The sequence below is a fragment of the Balearica regulorum genome, chromosome 2 (genome assembly GCF_011004875.1).
Source record: "Balearica regulorum gibbericeps isolate bBalReg1 chromosome 2, bBalReg1.pri, whole genome shotgun sequence".
Taxonomy (NCBI): domain Eukaryota; kingdom Metazoa; phylum Chordata; class Aves; order Gruiformes; family Gruidae; genus Balearica; species Balearica regulorum.
The window spans coordinates 162773033-162787097 of record NC_046185.1 but is presented as its reverse complement, the minus strand read 5'-3'; the positions used below and the strand labels follow the sequence as shown (position 1 = coordinate 162787097).

At 48.7% G+C, this 14065-nt stretch overlaps 1 protein-coding gene across 5 annotated transcripts in view; it reads right to left on the bottom strand.

The window, feature by feature from the left end:
- LOC104632129 (mitogen-activated protein kinase kinase kinase 3) overlaps positions 1–14065 on the bottom strand; it is an 82593-nt gene that overhangs the window by 3121 nt on the left and 65407 nt on the right. For all 5 annotated transcript variants that reach the window (XM_075746754.1, XM_075746756.1, XM_075746757.1 and 2 more), the window contains 9 exons: positions 13424–13557; positions 10612–10685; positions 8531–8598; positions 6492–6584; positions 5283–5477; positions 4334–4482; positions 3617–3748; positions 841–970; positions 60–237 (listed from right to left, as the gene is read on the bottom strand). In XM_075746754.1, the coding sequence (XP_075602869.1) occupies positions 60–237; positions 841–970; positions 3617–3748; positions 4334–4482; positions 5283–5477; positions 6492–6584; positions 8531–8598; positions 10612–10685; positions 13424–13557 (1153 nt within the window). The remainder of the gene's footprint in view (positions 1–59; positions 238–840; positions 971–3616; positions 3749–4333; positions 4483–5282; positions 5478–6491; positions 6585–8530; positions 8599–10611; positions 10686–13423; positions 13558–14065) is intronic.

Genomic DNA, 14065 nt, shown 5'->3' with positions numbered 1-14065 from the left:
TCCCAAAGGGGATTGTTCGATTTCAGCGACAGCGGTGGGGCTTCTACTGTGTTCCTTACCACACATCAGCTTTCCTTCCGTAGCCCTCTCCACTGATAACCTCTGGGCTCATCCAGTACGGTGTTCCCGTGACAGACTTAATCCCAGTCCCAGACATGCAGATGGTCTGGATGCGTTTACTGGCCCCAAAATCTCCAAGTTTCACATTTCCAGCAGAATCTCTCAAAATATTGGCACCTAAGGGTGAAAAGCAAAACCAAAAACGCCACGAGATGAAGCAGCAACCTGACTTGAAGTGGCTACAGCGAGAAGAGCAGGAAAGGCAAAGGCATGGACATGAGGGACCCTTGGTGGGGCTGGACTCAGCATTACACAACCCCCTCTCTCCTATGGCAGCGGCCATCCAAAAGGGTTGACACCCATCGGCTCTCCTTGATAGTCTCACTCAGCAGGTTTCCAAAAAGCAAGCAGTGAATGGGAGATGACAGATCATCCTCTCCATGTGCAGACAGCAGAACAGAGCCACAGATCCGTCTGGTCGCCAGGGCTTCTCAATTCTTGGGTATGTTAGACCAGGTTTTTAGATGCGTTAAGGGCAGTTAACAATAATCCCTCTCAAGAGTACTTAATCTGGGCTTCCCCAGCAAGAAGACAGCACAGGATTTTGGTTTCAGCTGCTTGTTCAAGATTGTCATGGTTCAAACTGGTGAAGGCCAGGGGCAAAAGTACTTTAAATAGCAGATTCCCTGCGCTCCATTTTGCACAAGAATTTATATTGGGGTGGGGGAAGGTTGGGTTGAACAAATCCAAGCAAGAAGCCGCTCCGTATTATCTACTCACCTTTAATGTCCCTGTGGACAATCATATTGCTGTGTAAGTAGAAGACTCCTTGCAGGATCTGCCTGGTGTACTTCCGCGTGACGTTCTCAGTCAGAGCACCATACGCTTTTAGCTGGTCCTTTATCGAGCCCTGTTGCAAAGAAACAACATGCACCCACCGTAAGGACCAGCACAACCACGTGCATCATGTTGCAGTGACTTTTTAAACATTCCTCACCACTCTATCTCCCAACTTAAAAAAGCTACTCTGCTGTGGCAACAGCAAGATAAAAATCCACTAAGTGCTGAACGGAGCAAGGACTTGTTCCCAAGGTTCCAGATCCCAGTGGAGAAAGAGGTATGTTCTCCGGTGCAGATCAGTGCTACCTTCTGCCAACACTACAGATCTTTTTCCCCCTCTAGTGGCTGGACATCACCAACGGCTAATGGAGAAGGACCAAACTGATGAGGAGTTACGACTCAAGTGAGAACTCCACTAGTTCTTCAGGGCCAAGCTGGTGAGTCAGTCTTCTGTGAAGCCTCTGCCCCCCCAACTTGTCACACAAGGACTACCCACTGCCATGAGACGGGAAGACTCATGAGGGACATGATCAGCCCCACATGGGACTGCTTCAACAAGATGACCCAGGGTAGACAATCCGCAAGCACCCAGCATTGGGTTTCTGGCCCAGGCATGCCAGCTCCTACTGGTTTGATTTTATTGATCAAAGAGGGAAGGAAGCAGGGGTGCAGACATCTACCGTCTGCAAGACGACCCCCTTGGTTTTAGCTGTATTTTCTGTCCACTTGGAAATGGATGTCCCTCACTTCACTACGCCAGAGCTGGGGTTTAGCAGGGTTGAACCAGAGGCAGATGTGGGGTTCAACCAGAGAGGTCGCACCCAGATCTGCCTCCAGCGTTCGGGATGGCTGAAGAGCAGGAGGGAAAACTCATCCTGTTTCTGCCTGTCCTGCAGCTCCAGGGTTGATCCAAGATTGCCATAGCCCTCCTCTTCTGGGAGCTGTGGGATGCTCTGCTCCAAGTCAGTCACTCAAACTGTATCAGCTTTTCCACATCCTCCCACCTCTGCTGTTGCTCTGCCCAGCTACTGTTTTGGCCTTCTTTTGAGACTGGTGGTGGCCTCTCCTTTCCCTTTCACAGTGCTGCTGAAGTAACCCAAGATGCTCTGACATTACCCCCTCGTACAACTTGTATGCAGGGTACGTTCCCTCACCCATAACCCGAACAATTCTTATCCTGCCTCCTTCGCCCTGATGGGGAGACATCAAACGAGAAGGGGAAACAGGGTCTTCAAGGCCTGTGACCAAACAGACCATTTAATTTTCCGAGCATAAATTCAAAAAAATAGTTTATGGGCAGGGCAGGACAAAAAATAGAGAGTCAGCTATTTAATAGGGGCAATCATAAGAATGCCAGGCTAATGGTGCACCCAGACTTGGCCCCGTGAAGATTTTGCCAAGCTGGCTGTGTTAAATCAGAAGTTTGGCCAGACCCAGCATTGCAGAGCTGCTGTCCTGCAAGGTTTGGGAACTCATTCACTTCCACTGGCATTGGAAACCAAAGCCCTGAGCTGCTTTTGTGAAATGAACCCTTGTTGCAGCAAGAAAGTCAATCTGTATTTGGTCAGAGCTCTGGTTTATCATTAAAAAAACAAACATTCAACTTCCAGCGCTGCTGGACACTGCCCCAGCATCAAATGTTGGTTTCCTGGCTGCTAACAAACATTGGCATGCTGCAGAATAAGCAGCAAGGGGGCTGCCGAAACTCCTGGGGTTTACTCCTCTGGGTCCATGCTTGCCCCAAGGCAGAGAGGGAGGACAGGGCTTGGAAGGGACTCAAACGCATGGAAGTCCACCTGATAACTCACGTGCAACATGTGTTAGGAGAGCTTCTAGCATGTTTACTAATGATCAAAATTATTTGTGACCAGATGACTTAATAGTCCCTTCTGACCTTACAAATCTCTGTATAAACAAGGGTCTTTTCTCCCACACTCTGGGGAATGAATCCAGCTAGACAGGCGGGACGTAGCAGAACAGATCCTCCGGCAATGTAAATAGAGTTATGCTGGTTTATACCACCCGATGACTTTGGATGGCTGACGTAACTCACATGCTCACAAACGGAGAAAGATGTTCGACTACTCTGCGTACATTCTGCAGCCCCTGCTTAAACTCCCTCAAAGCTTCCTGATCTTTTTCCCTAGGGCTATTTTATTCTATATCAGCAAAGTCACAAGCTGAAGCCGCTCCTGCACAAGAGGATAACGCTACCAACAAGAAGTTCTGTCCTGAAGAGAAGACTTACAAGTGAGTAACACTGTTTTTAATACACACGTGCTGAAAACCATAAATAATTGGTGACAGCTGTGGGTGGACAGTTGTACTATTAGCTTTTCCTGCAGGGATTTGTAATAAATACTTAAGGATGGGCTCAGGCCACAATGTTTGGAGCCAGATCTGGATCATGTCCCACATTCACCAAGTTCAGATTACAGACTGTGAACACACCCTGCTCCAGGATTCAAACCTAAAACCTGCCTTCGGGGCTTTTGATTTCACCCAGTGTATGTTGAGGGGCTTCACCACGACATCTGACTCACAACCAACACTTTCCCAAGCCTTAGGGATGCGTCCACTGTTTTGGTCTGGCTCATCAGATATAGAGCAGCTCAGCTGTAGAGTTTAACTCCAGATCCAAATTTCACCAAACTCCAAGGCAGTCTAAATCTGTTCTCTATCACTCAGGACAATCTTTAGCAGGAGCCACACTTACCCCTGGCATGTATTCAACAAAGATAGACAGTTTCTTCTCCTCCGGATCCCGCAAGCATCCGTAGTACTGCACTATCCTGTCGTGACGGAGAGTCTTCAACAGCTGAATCTCACATTCTAAGGCATTCACCTCCTGAAACAAAACAGACATGCTTCGTGATGAAGAGGAACGGTTACTTTGGGAATATTATCCAAATATTACTCGATGCTGAGTATTCTTTTCATAGCACCTGTAAAGCTGCCCACAAGGACGCAGGCTCAGAAATGAGGAGCGCTGCCCTAAGAAAAAGCTAAGGAGAAAGACAGATGGGATACACAAGGGTTTGGCTTTGAGACAGGTTCACTTCTTCACTTGTGCTCAAGGAGTTCTTCAGAAAGGTGTGAATGAAGACAGCAGCAAAGCAATGCAGCGCCCAGAGTGAGAAGGTGAGTGGTGCAAAAAGGCTGAAACTAAGGAAGAGCAGTCAGACCTTCAGGAGATGATACCTGAGACACAGCGGGCCAACGAGACCAAGGAACTGGAAGTAGAGTGGTCACCAGAGCATGCTGACTGGTGCCACAAGCCATTGGGGACCACTCCACAGAGGGCAAACACAACGCACTGTCGCCCCACACTGCCTTCCAAGTGGGACACGGACCTCTCTGCCACCTCTACCCTCAGCCTCCAGTCCCCAATCCCCCAACACGCTCTGGAATACAGTCCTGCCCTGATACTTACTTTACTCGTCTCTTGACTGTCCGGGTCGAAAGGCACCTGCTTCACTGACAGCTCCCGGCCAGTGTCAGCATCGTAGCAGAGATAAACTTCCCCAAAAGCTCCTCTTCCGAGCAGCTTCCCCAGCCTCCAGTTCACAGGTGCCTGCAGGGCTACAGGAGAGAGGAGAAGACTGAGAGAGGAGCACAGCAGGGACACCTCAGCATCAGGGTCCGTCTGACCCTATGGAGTGCACATCAAGCTCACAGTGAGCTCGGCAGGGCAGGCAGCGAGACACCCTCTCCCAGGGGCACCACAACAAACCAGTTTTAATCGCACGAGTGCTACTGGTGCGTGTGTGGGATGTCTCCCAGTCTAAGTTAGTATAAAGTAGAAACAAGTCCCGGAAAAGTCACGTTTCTTTAGAGTCCTTCCCTCTAGAAACTGCTTTCTCAGCTACCATTGAACTTTGCTCTGCTATAGGAGGGGAAGCAGGGCACAGCACGGCTGAGCAGCTACCCAGGCAGGGACCAGCATCGAGTTCTATCTCACCAGTCATTTCCATCACTGAACAGGCCCAGAACGCACCAATTTCTATAGCATGAGCAGTCTTGCAATACCAGAGCAGCCTGTAACACCTCGGGACCCATTTTCTCCTGCATCCCAAGTCTCCTGGAAGCTTCTGCTGTGCGAGCGCATTGACAGTCCAACACACAAGCAACTTTCTGCAACTCAGCAAGTGATGAACACCAGCTGTTCCCACACGCGCCCTCAAGTCAAGGCCAAGGTAAAACGCAGAGCGTTGTATTGAATCTTCCTCACTGAGATATAAGCTAGCGCAGCATGCCTCGTGTTGGGGACGGAATCAGAGTGCGTTCACACGCAGTTAGCTTAGCTGATGACGGTAACTCAAGTTTGTGTCGCGACTCAGATGTACTGAGACCTCAGACATTAGTGGCTTTGATTCACTTACAGTTCCTAGCTTTCGTAGGGGAGGTGCTGAAGACCTGCAGACCTTTTTCACAATTGTTCCACCATTTGGGCCTGTACTCGTCATACTGTAAGGTGCTGAGCTTGCTGTCCCCATTAAAGCTCTTGGTTCGGCTAGAAGGGACAAGCTGAAAGAGGTTCTCCTGTGGGAAGAAACTCCTGGGGAAAGTCCTCCGGCCTGTAGGAGAAAAGGGGGAGAGTTATGACAAGAACACACACACACACCAGCTTGGCTCTACCCATCACCACCTTCTCACGTCACTGCCCAGATCCAGTGATGCACCTCTTCAAATTAAACAAAACAAGTTTAACAAAACTGAAGCAAAGCCCTGTGAACATTTTTAATTCAATTTAAGAGCTGTTAACAGCAGGCACTACATCTAATGCAGAACGTTTCCAAAGGGGTTTGCAACAATTTAATTACATTAGGGGTTTTGTTGGTTGTCAATCACAATTAAACTCTGAACAGGCAGGGATTTACATACAAATTATCCCTGGCATCTCCTAAGACCACAATACAAATGACCACACAAGCAGTGCCAGATCTCGTGAAAACTGCTTTCACAAGGGTGGTGTCAGTGGGAGATGAAGTTCATTCTGGAAGGTTCAATATGCTGTCTGCGCGTCCTCAGTATTTTAATTTTTTTTTGTCCAAGGGAATTTGATTCTTCTTCAGTTTTGCCTCCCACCTCTTGCAGTCTCATACAGCCAAAAGAGCAGCAAGGAGGTGATGGAGTGGTCCCAAAAGCTCAGAGCTCACCAGTTTAAAAGACAGACATGCACGGATACTGCTGCCCTGCATTTGCTAGGGGATTTCTTACAGCTCTGAGAAACCTGCCATAAAGGTCACAAACCAGCATCTCCAAAGCAAGAGATTTATGGGAACAGAGAGGTTGATGTTGCCAGGGATGAGAAATGCCATCCATCCATGTGGCTAAATTAAAGCAAAAGGCATAAACAGAGGAGGAGCTGAGCACCAACTTTCATACATGCTGCTGATGCTCAGCACGTCCCAAGAGCAGACCTGCGCGGTGTCACAGAGGATGCTCTTCAGAATGCGCAAGCAAATCCCAAATTACTTAGTGATTCTCCCTTTAGTAGAAACCTCTCCTTCCCAAGTCTCTCCAGTCCTAGGCACTGTCACAGGCCACCGAGATCCTGGACCAAGCACTTCCCTCCCTTATTTTCTTACCGTCACTGTAGTCCTTGCGACTTTGGGAGAGGTGGTACTGCCTCGGGAAGGTCCCACCTTTCCCAAACCTCTCGCAGAATGGGATGTCAAAATCTGTCAGGAGGGAAAAAGAGATGCGTTTCTGAGATCAACTTGCTATCAAACGTCCAGAGCATGTCTTATGCAAAAGCATTCTGGTCTTCAACGCTGAATTACAGGCAAGACCGAGGCAACAAATTGTTCATTTACATGACCAGACATTCCCCAAAGCTCACCCTGAAACCTGTGCGCAGTCACACACTCCTGAGAGGAAAATGAGGGTTATACGCACTGATCTTGGTCCCCCTAAAGCGAACAGAGATTTAATCACTGACTATGAGGACCCTGGCCCACACTGTTCGAATACAAGGCAGGGGATTAACATCAACCAGGCTCAGTTTCCAAAAGAGAGCACTAAACATCTTATTTGCATATGGAAAACACAAAAATTAGCGTGGAAACAGAATTGCCAGGCAGGGTCAGGCCCAGATCCATCTACCCCAGAATCTCTGCTCTAATATCAGGTACTTCCAGGGAAACGCAGAGATCCAACACTTTGCTAACACCAAACAATCCCTCACCTCTTTCTTCTCAGATGTGACTCCTGACCTCTGAAAGCCAGAGACAAATTTATACCCCCAGAGCTCCAAAGTTTTGTATTTACTTTGATTAAATGCTAGAAAGATGGACTTAGAATATACAGAAGGGACTAAAGACCATCAGAATTTAGATTAGACATGAGATTATGAGAGAGATGGATGGACATGTGAGATAAGGACACATTTTTTAAATTAAAAAATGCAGCACAGGAAGCCATTGCTGGTAGCACTGAATAACTTGATATTAAAATATCTGTCATTTCCCCCCCCCCAATCTTTCACCTCCTGTTTTTCCTCCATCCAACTCTAATGACATGGTCCGTTCTGATTGTTTGTTTGTCTTAGCCTGGGGCCAGCAGCCGCTCCTTGGAGACCATTCCTGGCCTCAGCCGTGCTTCAGCATGATTTCCCCATTACAGCAGCGCGCAAGAGGAGCGCATAATGGCTGAAATATGGTCAGCAAGAAAAGCAACAAGGACAGGTCAAGAGGTTCTCAATGAGCCACGTGTGAGCAACGATGCCGAGTGGTGTCTCAAAGCAAAATGCCTCCCCTACCACTAGGGATGTATTAAAACCTCCAGCGACGTGGACTGACTGCAGCTTCAGCTCTGCGGTTCAATCTAGAAATCCTGCCTCGGGCCAGAAACGAGTTATCATGCCACAGGCTGACTGCCATTTGTTCATTTTTAATAGCAAAAGTCATTACAATATTGCAGAGTTTCCATGATTTAACCAGCTGGATGTTTATAAGTGATTAAGCAGTAACCTATGGTCCTTGCAAGTTACCAATACATTTTCTCTAAGAGCATTTGCAGTGTTACAGATTATTAATGCAAGTGGAAGAGGTAGAACTCCCTAGAGTTTGGGACTCTGGTTTTGCTGTGTAGGAACTCAGGATCCTGAAAGGGCAACTCACAGAAACAAAAGGTGGTGCCATAAGGCTGTTCCAGCTTCTCAGCACCTCACAGTTGTCTCCAAATATAAGAGCAATACCTCCTCAGCACCTTCTTCCAACACAGCACTCATCTCTGATCTTTCAACAGCTTTATTTGCTTTCATCCACTTACCTCAGGGCCCCTGCTACCCAGTTTGGACTGTTGTTGCTGTAAACTGATTCCCAAACCAGGCCCAAAGGTTCTTCAGTGAGACCACTATCGCTGCAGAGCCAAGAAGTGTTAACGATGGCAAGAGCAGCCCTGCCTGTAGTTTATGCTCCGGGTCTTTTGATTTTAGAGAATATCCATGTTTGATCATTGTGGGGGTCATTTTTGAAGTGGAGCTTCAAAAAGCAATGGAGCTGGTTTGCTTGACTGTTTTTAATTACTCTTCATGCGGTGCCACCCTTCTAATAGCCTTTATCCAGTTTCTTTAGCGCCTGCTTTTTATACTTTTAAGCAAATACAAACTTCCAAGTGTGCTTACCCATGCAATCAAGACTGTCTTTGGGATGGCTCTTCCTTCCAGGAACAGGCGTTTGGGTAAAGGGAGGGCTGCAAAGGGAAGAAAAAAAAAAAAAAATAAGGGTACATTTTGTCATATCAGAAAGTCTGTGGAATGAATTAGGAAGTGATTACACGCAGAAAGGACAGGTTATATACAAGACGCACTGATCACTGATCAGCCCGGTCTACACAACTGAGCTCCCATCTTCAACCCACATAAGAACGAAGACTCTTTTTTTGCTGGATCACAGCTCGTTCCTGTGGCAAACAAAAGGGATGCTGCAGAAAACACAGTCACCAGACTGAAACGAAGCAGCCACCAAAGACCGTAATACCTACGCACAAGACGGCACAGAAGGAGGGCTGCATATTTCCCTTCCCTCAACATCAAGTGTTCAACTGTGCAACATTCTGCATTGCTTAGTTGCTGCAGATGTACACACTGGAGTCCCTCAGTTACTCTTCATTCATGCAGGTCTCCCCTTCTCTGCAACATCATCCCTCACCTCCCTCATGCAGGAGCGTCTGTACCACCCCTGGGCACACACACTCTCCCAGGAGACCAGGAAGGAGAGAGCGAGCTCGGTGTTTCAAGGCTCGAGGTCTTTAAACTGCATTGAGAAGATGATAAAGCACTGCAAGGGGATCTCAGCGATTCTAATTTCACCCAACTTCTGCAAGAGGCAACAGGGCCCGTTTAACAAAATGCGCACAGTAGTAGAAATCTGCTTTTGTAAAGTGCTCTGAAATCTACTCATGTCAAAGCTGATCACAACAGGTTTGCTACAGAGAAGAGGAATTTGTCATGTTATTTCTTAGCATCAGATGGGTCACCATGCCTGGTGACTAGCTCTGCCCTCTTGAGGCTAATGCCATCTCAAGCAATTGGCTGCAAGGGCCCAGCTACGGCTTTGCAGGAATAGTCATGCTTACTCCTCTCTCTGCCCTTGAAGAATATAGCCCTCCTCATGCCTCCTCCAGCTCCTAGACCCCATGACTGAACACAGCTGCCTGCTTCTCTCTCTGTGAAGCCAAGTCATATTACCCTCTCACAACCATGCGTAACACTCTTGGTTCGCAATAAAGCATTATAATCAGGCCGTGCTCCTTCTGTTGTTCTTCCTAGCAAAGTCTATGCAAAAGCGAAGCTGGGGCATAGAGGCTGGGAGCACAAGGAATCCAGCTTCAATACAGCCGTAACAATGAGCAAATACATCACAGGAAATTATTAAAAGCCACAAAAAGGAAATGGACCTTGATGCTGAGACAGATCCAAAGTGCACAGAGCTGCAAACCTGAAGCACGCTACACAATCAAATCAACACAACGCAGACCTGCTGGAACACAGCCTTCATGCTGTATGGCAAAAGCAATGGGGGAAAAAAAAAAAAAGAAAATCTTTGATGCAGATGGAAAAAAAAAAACATATACTGCTTCCCAAAAGGACACTGTGTCTTATACACAGCCTACCGTGCACAGCAGCAAACATACAGTTGCTGTGCACGTGTGAGCCTGGACCAACCAGCCGCACCAACTATTGAACTGCAGCCTGTGTTAGTACAACGTGTCCTAGTTGCTTCCTGCTGAGAAGCTAAACTTAGTTGTTGCTTGTCTGGTGTCCTCAGCACCTTGACTGACACGTCTATGGCTGCTGGCAGTGCACAGAGGCTGCTGAATTTACAAGCGGTCAATGGAAAGCAGACAGCATGCCCAGGGAGGAGGAGGCATGAGGAGGCTAATGGAGTATTGACCCGGTGACTGCAGAAAGCCAGAGGGCTAGGAGAGGGATCTGATGGAAGCAGAAAGCCTGGGCACACGATGCCAGGCTGTCCGCAGATCCCCCGCTATTTTGTCCAGCTCAGGTTACTGCAATTCAAATCATACCATCATACAGATGTCTGTGCTAGGATCTGGTTTTTAGCATTCAGGATAAATTTATTTTACTCAGGTGCATCCTCATCCCAACAGGAACCTCAGGGGATGCCACTGACCCTGCTCCTAACCTGCTATGGAGCAGAGGTTGCGTTCCAGCTTGTGAACATGGCGCCGTGCACAACTCACCTGTCCACAGATCTGTCCAGCGACTGGCAGCTCCCAGACAGCGACTCGTCAGGGCTGATGAAAGCTTCAAGCATCTGACGGTGAAAGAAAAGGGGAAACAATAAAACCACGCACCGTAGTTCTTCAAGCTCCAGTACTAGCAGACCTCTGCAGGGTTAACAAAGCTCCACCGAAGGTGGCTGATTTACAGCAGCTGATGCCAAACCCAGCAGAGATGAGATCCCACCTAACAAAGTTTTCTTCCCAGGGGAAATCCATTTATAATGCTCCCTCTGGATTACTGTTCTTCCCAACCACTGTTTGCTAGTAGGGAAACTGAGGCAAAGATAATTAGCACCCTGATGTTCAAACCATGCTGAGAAGTCAATGAGATTCAAACTGCTTGAAGTATTTGTGAAAAAATATAATAATAAAAACATCAGGACACAAATGATATGCCCAAGGCCAAGTGGATATTGTGCACCACAGCCAGGATTGCAGCCCTGGACTCCCAACTTCCCCAAGCTGCCCTGGCACACGAGACCAGCCTTCCTCTCCGGCGATAAGCAAAGCATCGTCAGGGCTTTTGGCTGGAGTAACTGGCTTGGCTCTCACTAGCTCAGTGAGTCAAAAGCTGCATTTGTGTTGCTTCCTGGATGAGACATTGTACTGGACGAGGTTATTTATAGCTGGTTAGCAACAATAGAGGTTTTGTATTGAGTGACAAACCTAGGGGCTATGTGCACTTCTACGTGGAGCAGAGTTTGCTCAGGGCCATACTGTGCTGCAGTCGGTACGGGGCTTCCTCCTGGCTGCAGACCCACTGTGGACACTCGCTAACCCCTACTCCACAGCCAGCCCCAAACCCAGCTCGTTCCCAGGAAAGCTGAGCTACGAGGGTTAAGCACCACGTGCAGTCACCCCTCGTTCCACGTTGCTCCCCCCTTCCCCATGTACGGGAACAGCTCCCCTTCCACGTGATGTTCCTGCGCTAGACCTCCTCAACCAGCTGTCGTAACAGCTTGCATTGTTCTGGCAGGACAGTCTCAAGTGGAAAGAGTGATTTTTCTCTGCTTCCCAGTTTTTACCCCAAACCCTCATCCTTCAAAACGCACTAGCCAAAGAGGAGCAAGACCTCTGCTAGACCCCACTCCCCATCTCTACCAGCCATGCCAGGTCTCTCCCAGCAGTTTAAATAATGCTGATACAGACTCATTTCTAAAAAGCATAAAAATTGGGAATCCGAGCAGGCTCCATTCTCAGCCTCTGTTCATCTGCCAAGCTGGTCTCAAGGCAAAGATCGCAGTTACATTCCAGGCTTGCACAGGGGCATCCCCAAAAAGGCAGCAAGCACCAGCTTGCAAGTGGTTTTCCACGAGGCACATATGGAAGCTGCAGCTTGAGGACATTCTGAGAGCAAAGCCCATATGGGGAAAAGCATGGCTGCTCAATGAGGAGAGGAAAAAAAAACCCACCCCAAACATCCCCAAATCCCCTTTTTCCTGCATTTAATCTGCCAGAGGAGGGCAGCAGGCCACCCACAGCGTGATGCTGGGGAAAAGCGAGAAGAGCATCTGGGAGCCTTCATGAGGAGCAGGCTCAGAGCTCAGCTAGCACTAAGGGAGCTCCAGGAACAGCCAGTGGAGCTGCGCTGATTTACACTCAAAAGGGGGTTTGTGCAGACCCTCCCCCTGCACGCACACACAATTTGTCTTAATCCTACCAAACATGTTTGGAAGGCATGTGAAAACAATAGAAAGCCAACTTTTGGCTGCAAGGAGCACAAGATACATCTGCACTCTGACGCTGCCAAGACTCACCCAGAGTGACTTCTTATTTTATTAATGGCTTTATAACAAACTGTGGAAAACACAACTTTGCCATGGAAACACTGGCAGAGCCTACACACAAAAGTGGAGGTAGTGGGTGCTGTTAGAGTGTAGGAAATGCATGTCTCCCCAGGCAAGATCCCCGGGGGCCTGCTGGAGTGAGCTTAGTGCCTTCCAGATGTCCCCCCTGCACAGCCAGCACTGCTACAAATTGTGGGTCCTGGTCCTGCCCTTCCAAGAACGAATCGTGTGCCCTGAGAGCCCAGCTGACTTCACAGGACCTATACTGAGCTCTTCGGAGCTATAGCTTGAGCAGAGATGCAAATGGAGAGGGAAGTGTAAGCTGCTCCCGCTCTGGTTCCTCGATATTTCAGAGCTCTCTCATCGCGGGTACCAAATTAACTGGAGGAAGAGGTACTGCTCCTTACTGTGCTGAAGAACTAGCTGTTCTTTTATTACTGAGGGATTAGACTATACGAACTCCTTATTAAGAGAGGAAGCAAAAAAACCTGTATGGGGGAGGGACAGAGACACAAAACCACAGAGAGAAGCTGAGGCAAGAGCCAAGAACTGTAACGAGAGCTCAGGCAGAAACAGCACATGGGAAGCAGCGAGAGCTGCTGACATCCCCAGGCTGTTGCAATCACAGGCAATCCGTTGCTTGGCACACTCCCTCGTGGTCCCCAGGAGCTGGGAAGGCTGCAGCCACGAGGGCCTGGCAGCTGGCGTGCACGTGTGTGCCAGATCTACGCTCCTCCAGAGCTACCTGAGGTGCCCGAGCACGCTGCCATCACCACTGCAGCTAGCTCGTAGGGTTCCTGGAAATCAGGCCCACTGGTTCTTGAGTATGTCATGCCCGGGGGGCACCCGTTCCTGGAAAAAGCTGACCTGAGCCCCGCATGCAGGGCCCACTGGGGATTTAATGGTGGCAACGGTGCTCACAGCGCAGCCTCCCTCGTGCCTGACGTGCCCTGGTTTAACCCACGTGCCCTGGCCCCACTTACGTTCTGATCCATGGTCTCGGGGATGAATTCTCCCTCGCTGTTGATGCTGGTGTAGGATCCCTGGCGAGCAATCTGTTGCTGCTCTTCGGGAACACTCCCCGGGGGTGGAGAGCTCCGACCAGTGTGCAGAGAGCCTAGGACACGGGAAAGGCACCGGTCAAGGAGAGAACTTGCCACATCCAAGTCCTTCCAGAGACACTGTTCCAGTGATCACAGACCTCCTGGAGATGCTGCTGAGTTTGATCTTGTGTAGCAGGGAATGGAGGAGCTAGAGATGCAATATGGTTTATGGGCATCCCACAAAGCTTTTGCAACAGGGACAGTTTCTTACTGTGGGGCCACACAACATCTAACAGACTTGGCCTTCAACCTACCCTGTATTCTAAGAGCTGTGCACTGTATTCAGGTGCTCTGTCAACACCAAAAAGAAAAGGGCTCCAGAGTTTTGTTGCAATACAATCAGGCAATCTCAAAGCAAAACGCAAACTCCAAACCCACCTCCCCTCTTTGACCTTCAGGCATGTCCTCCCTGGATCACATCACTGCCTTGTTCAGCAATGTGAGAAACAGCCCGAGAGAACTTGGTGCAACATCACTTAAACACTACTTATATGGAAAACAATTTGCACTCAAATACCCCTG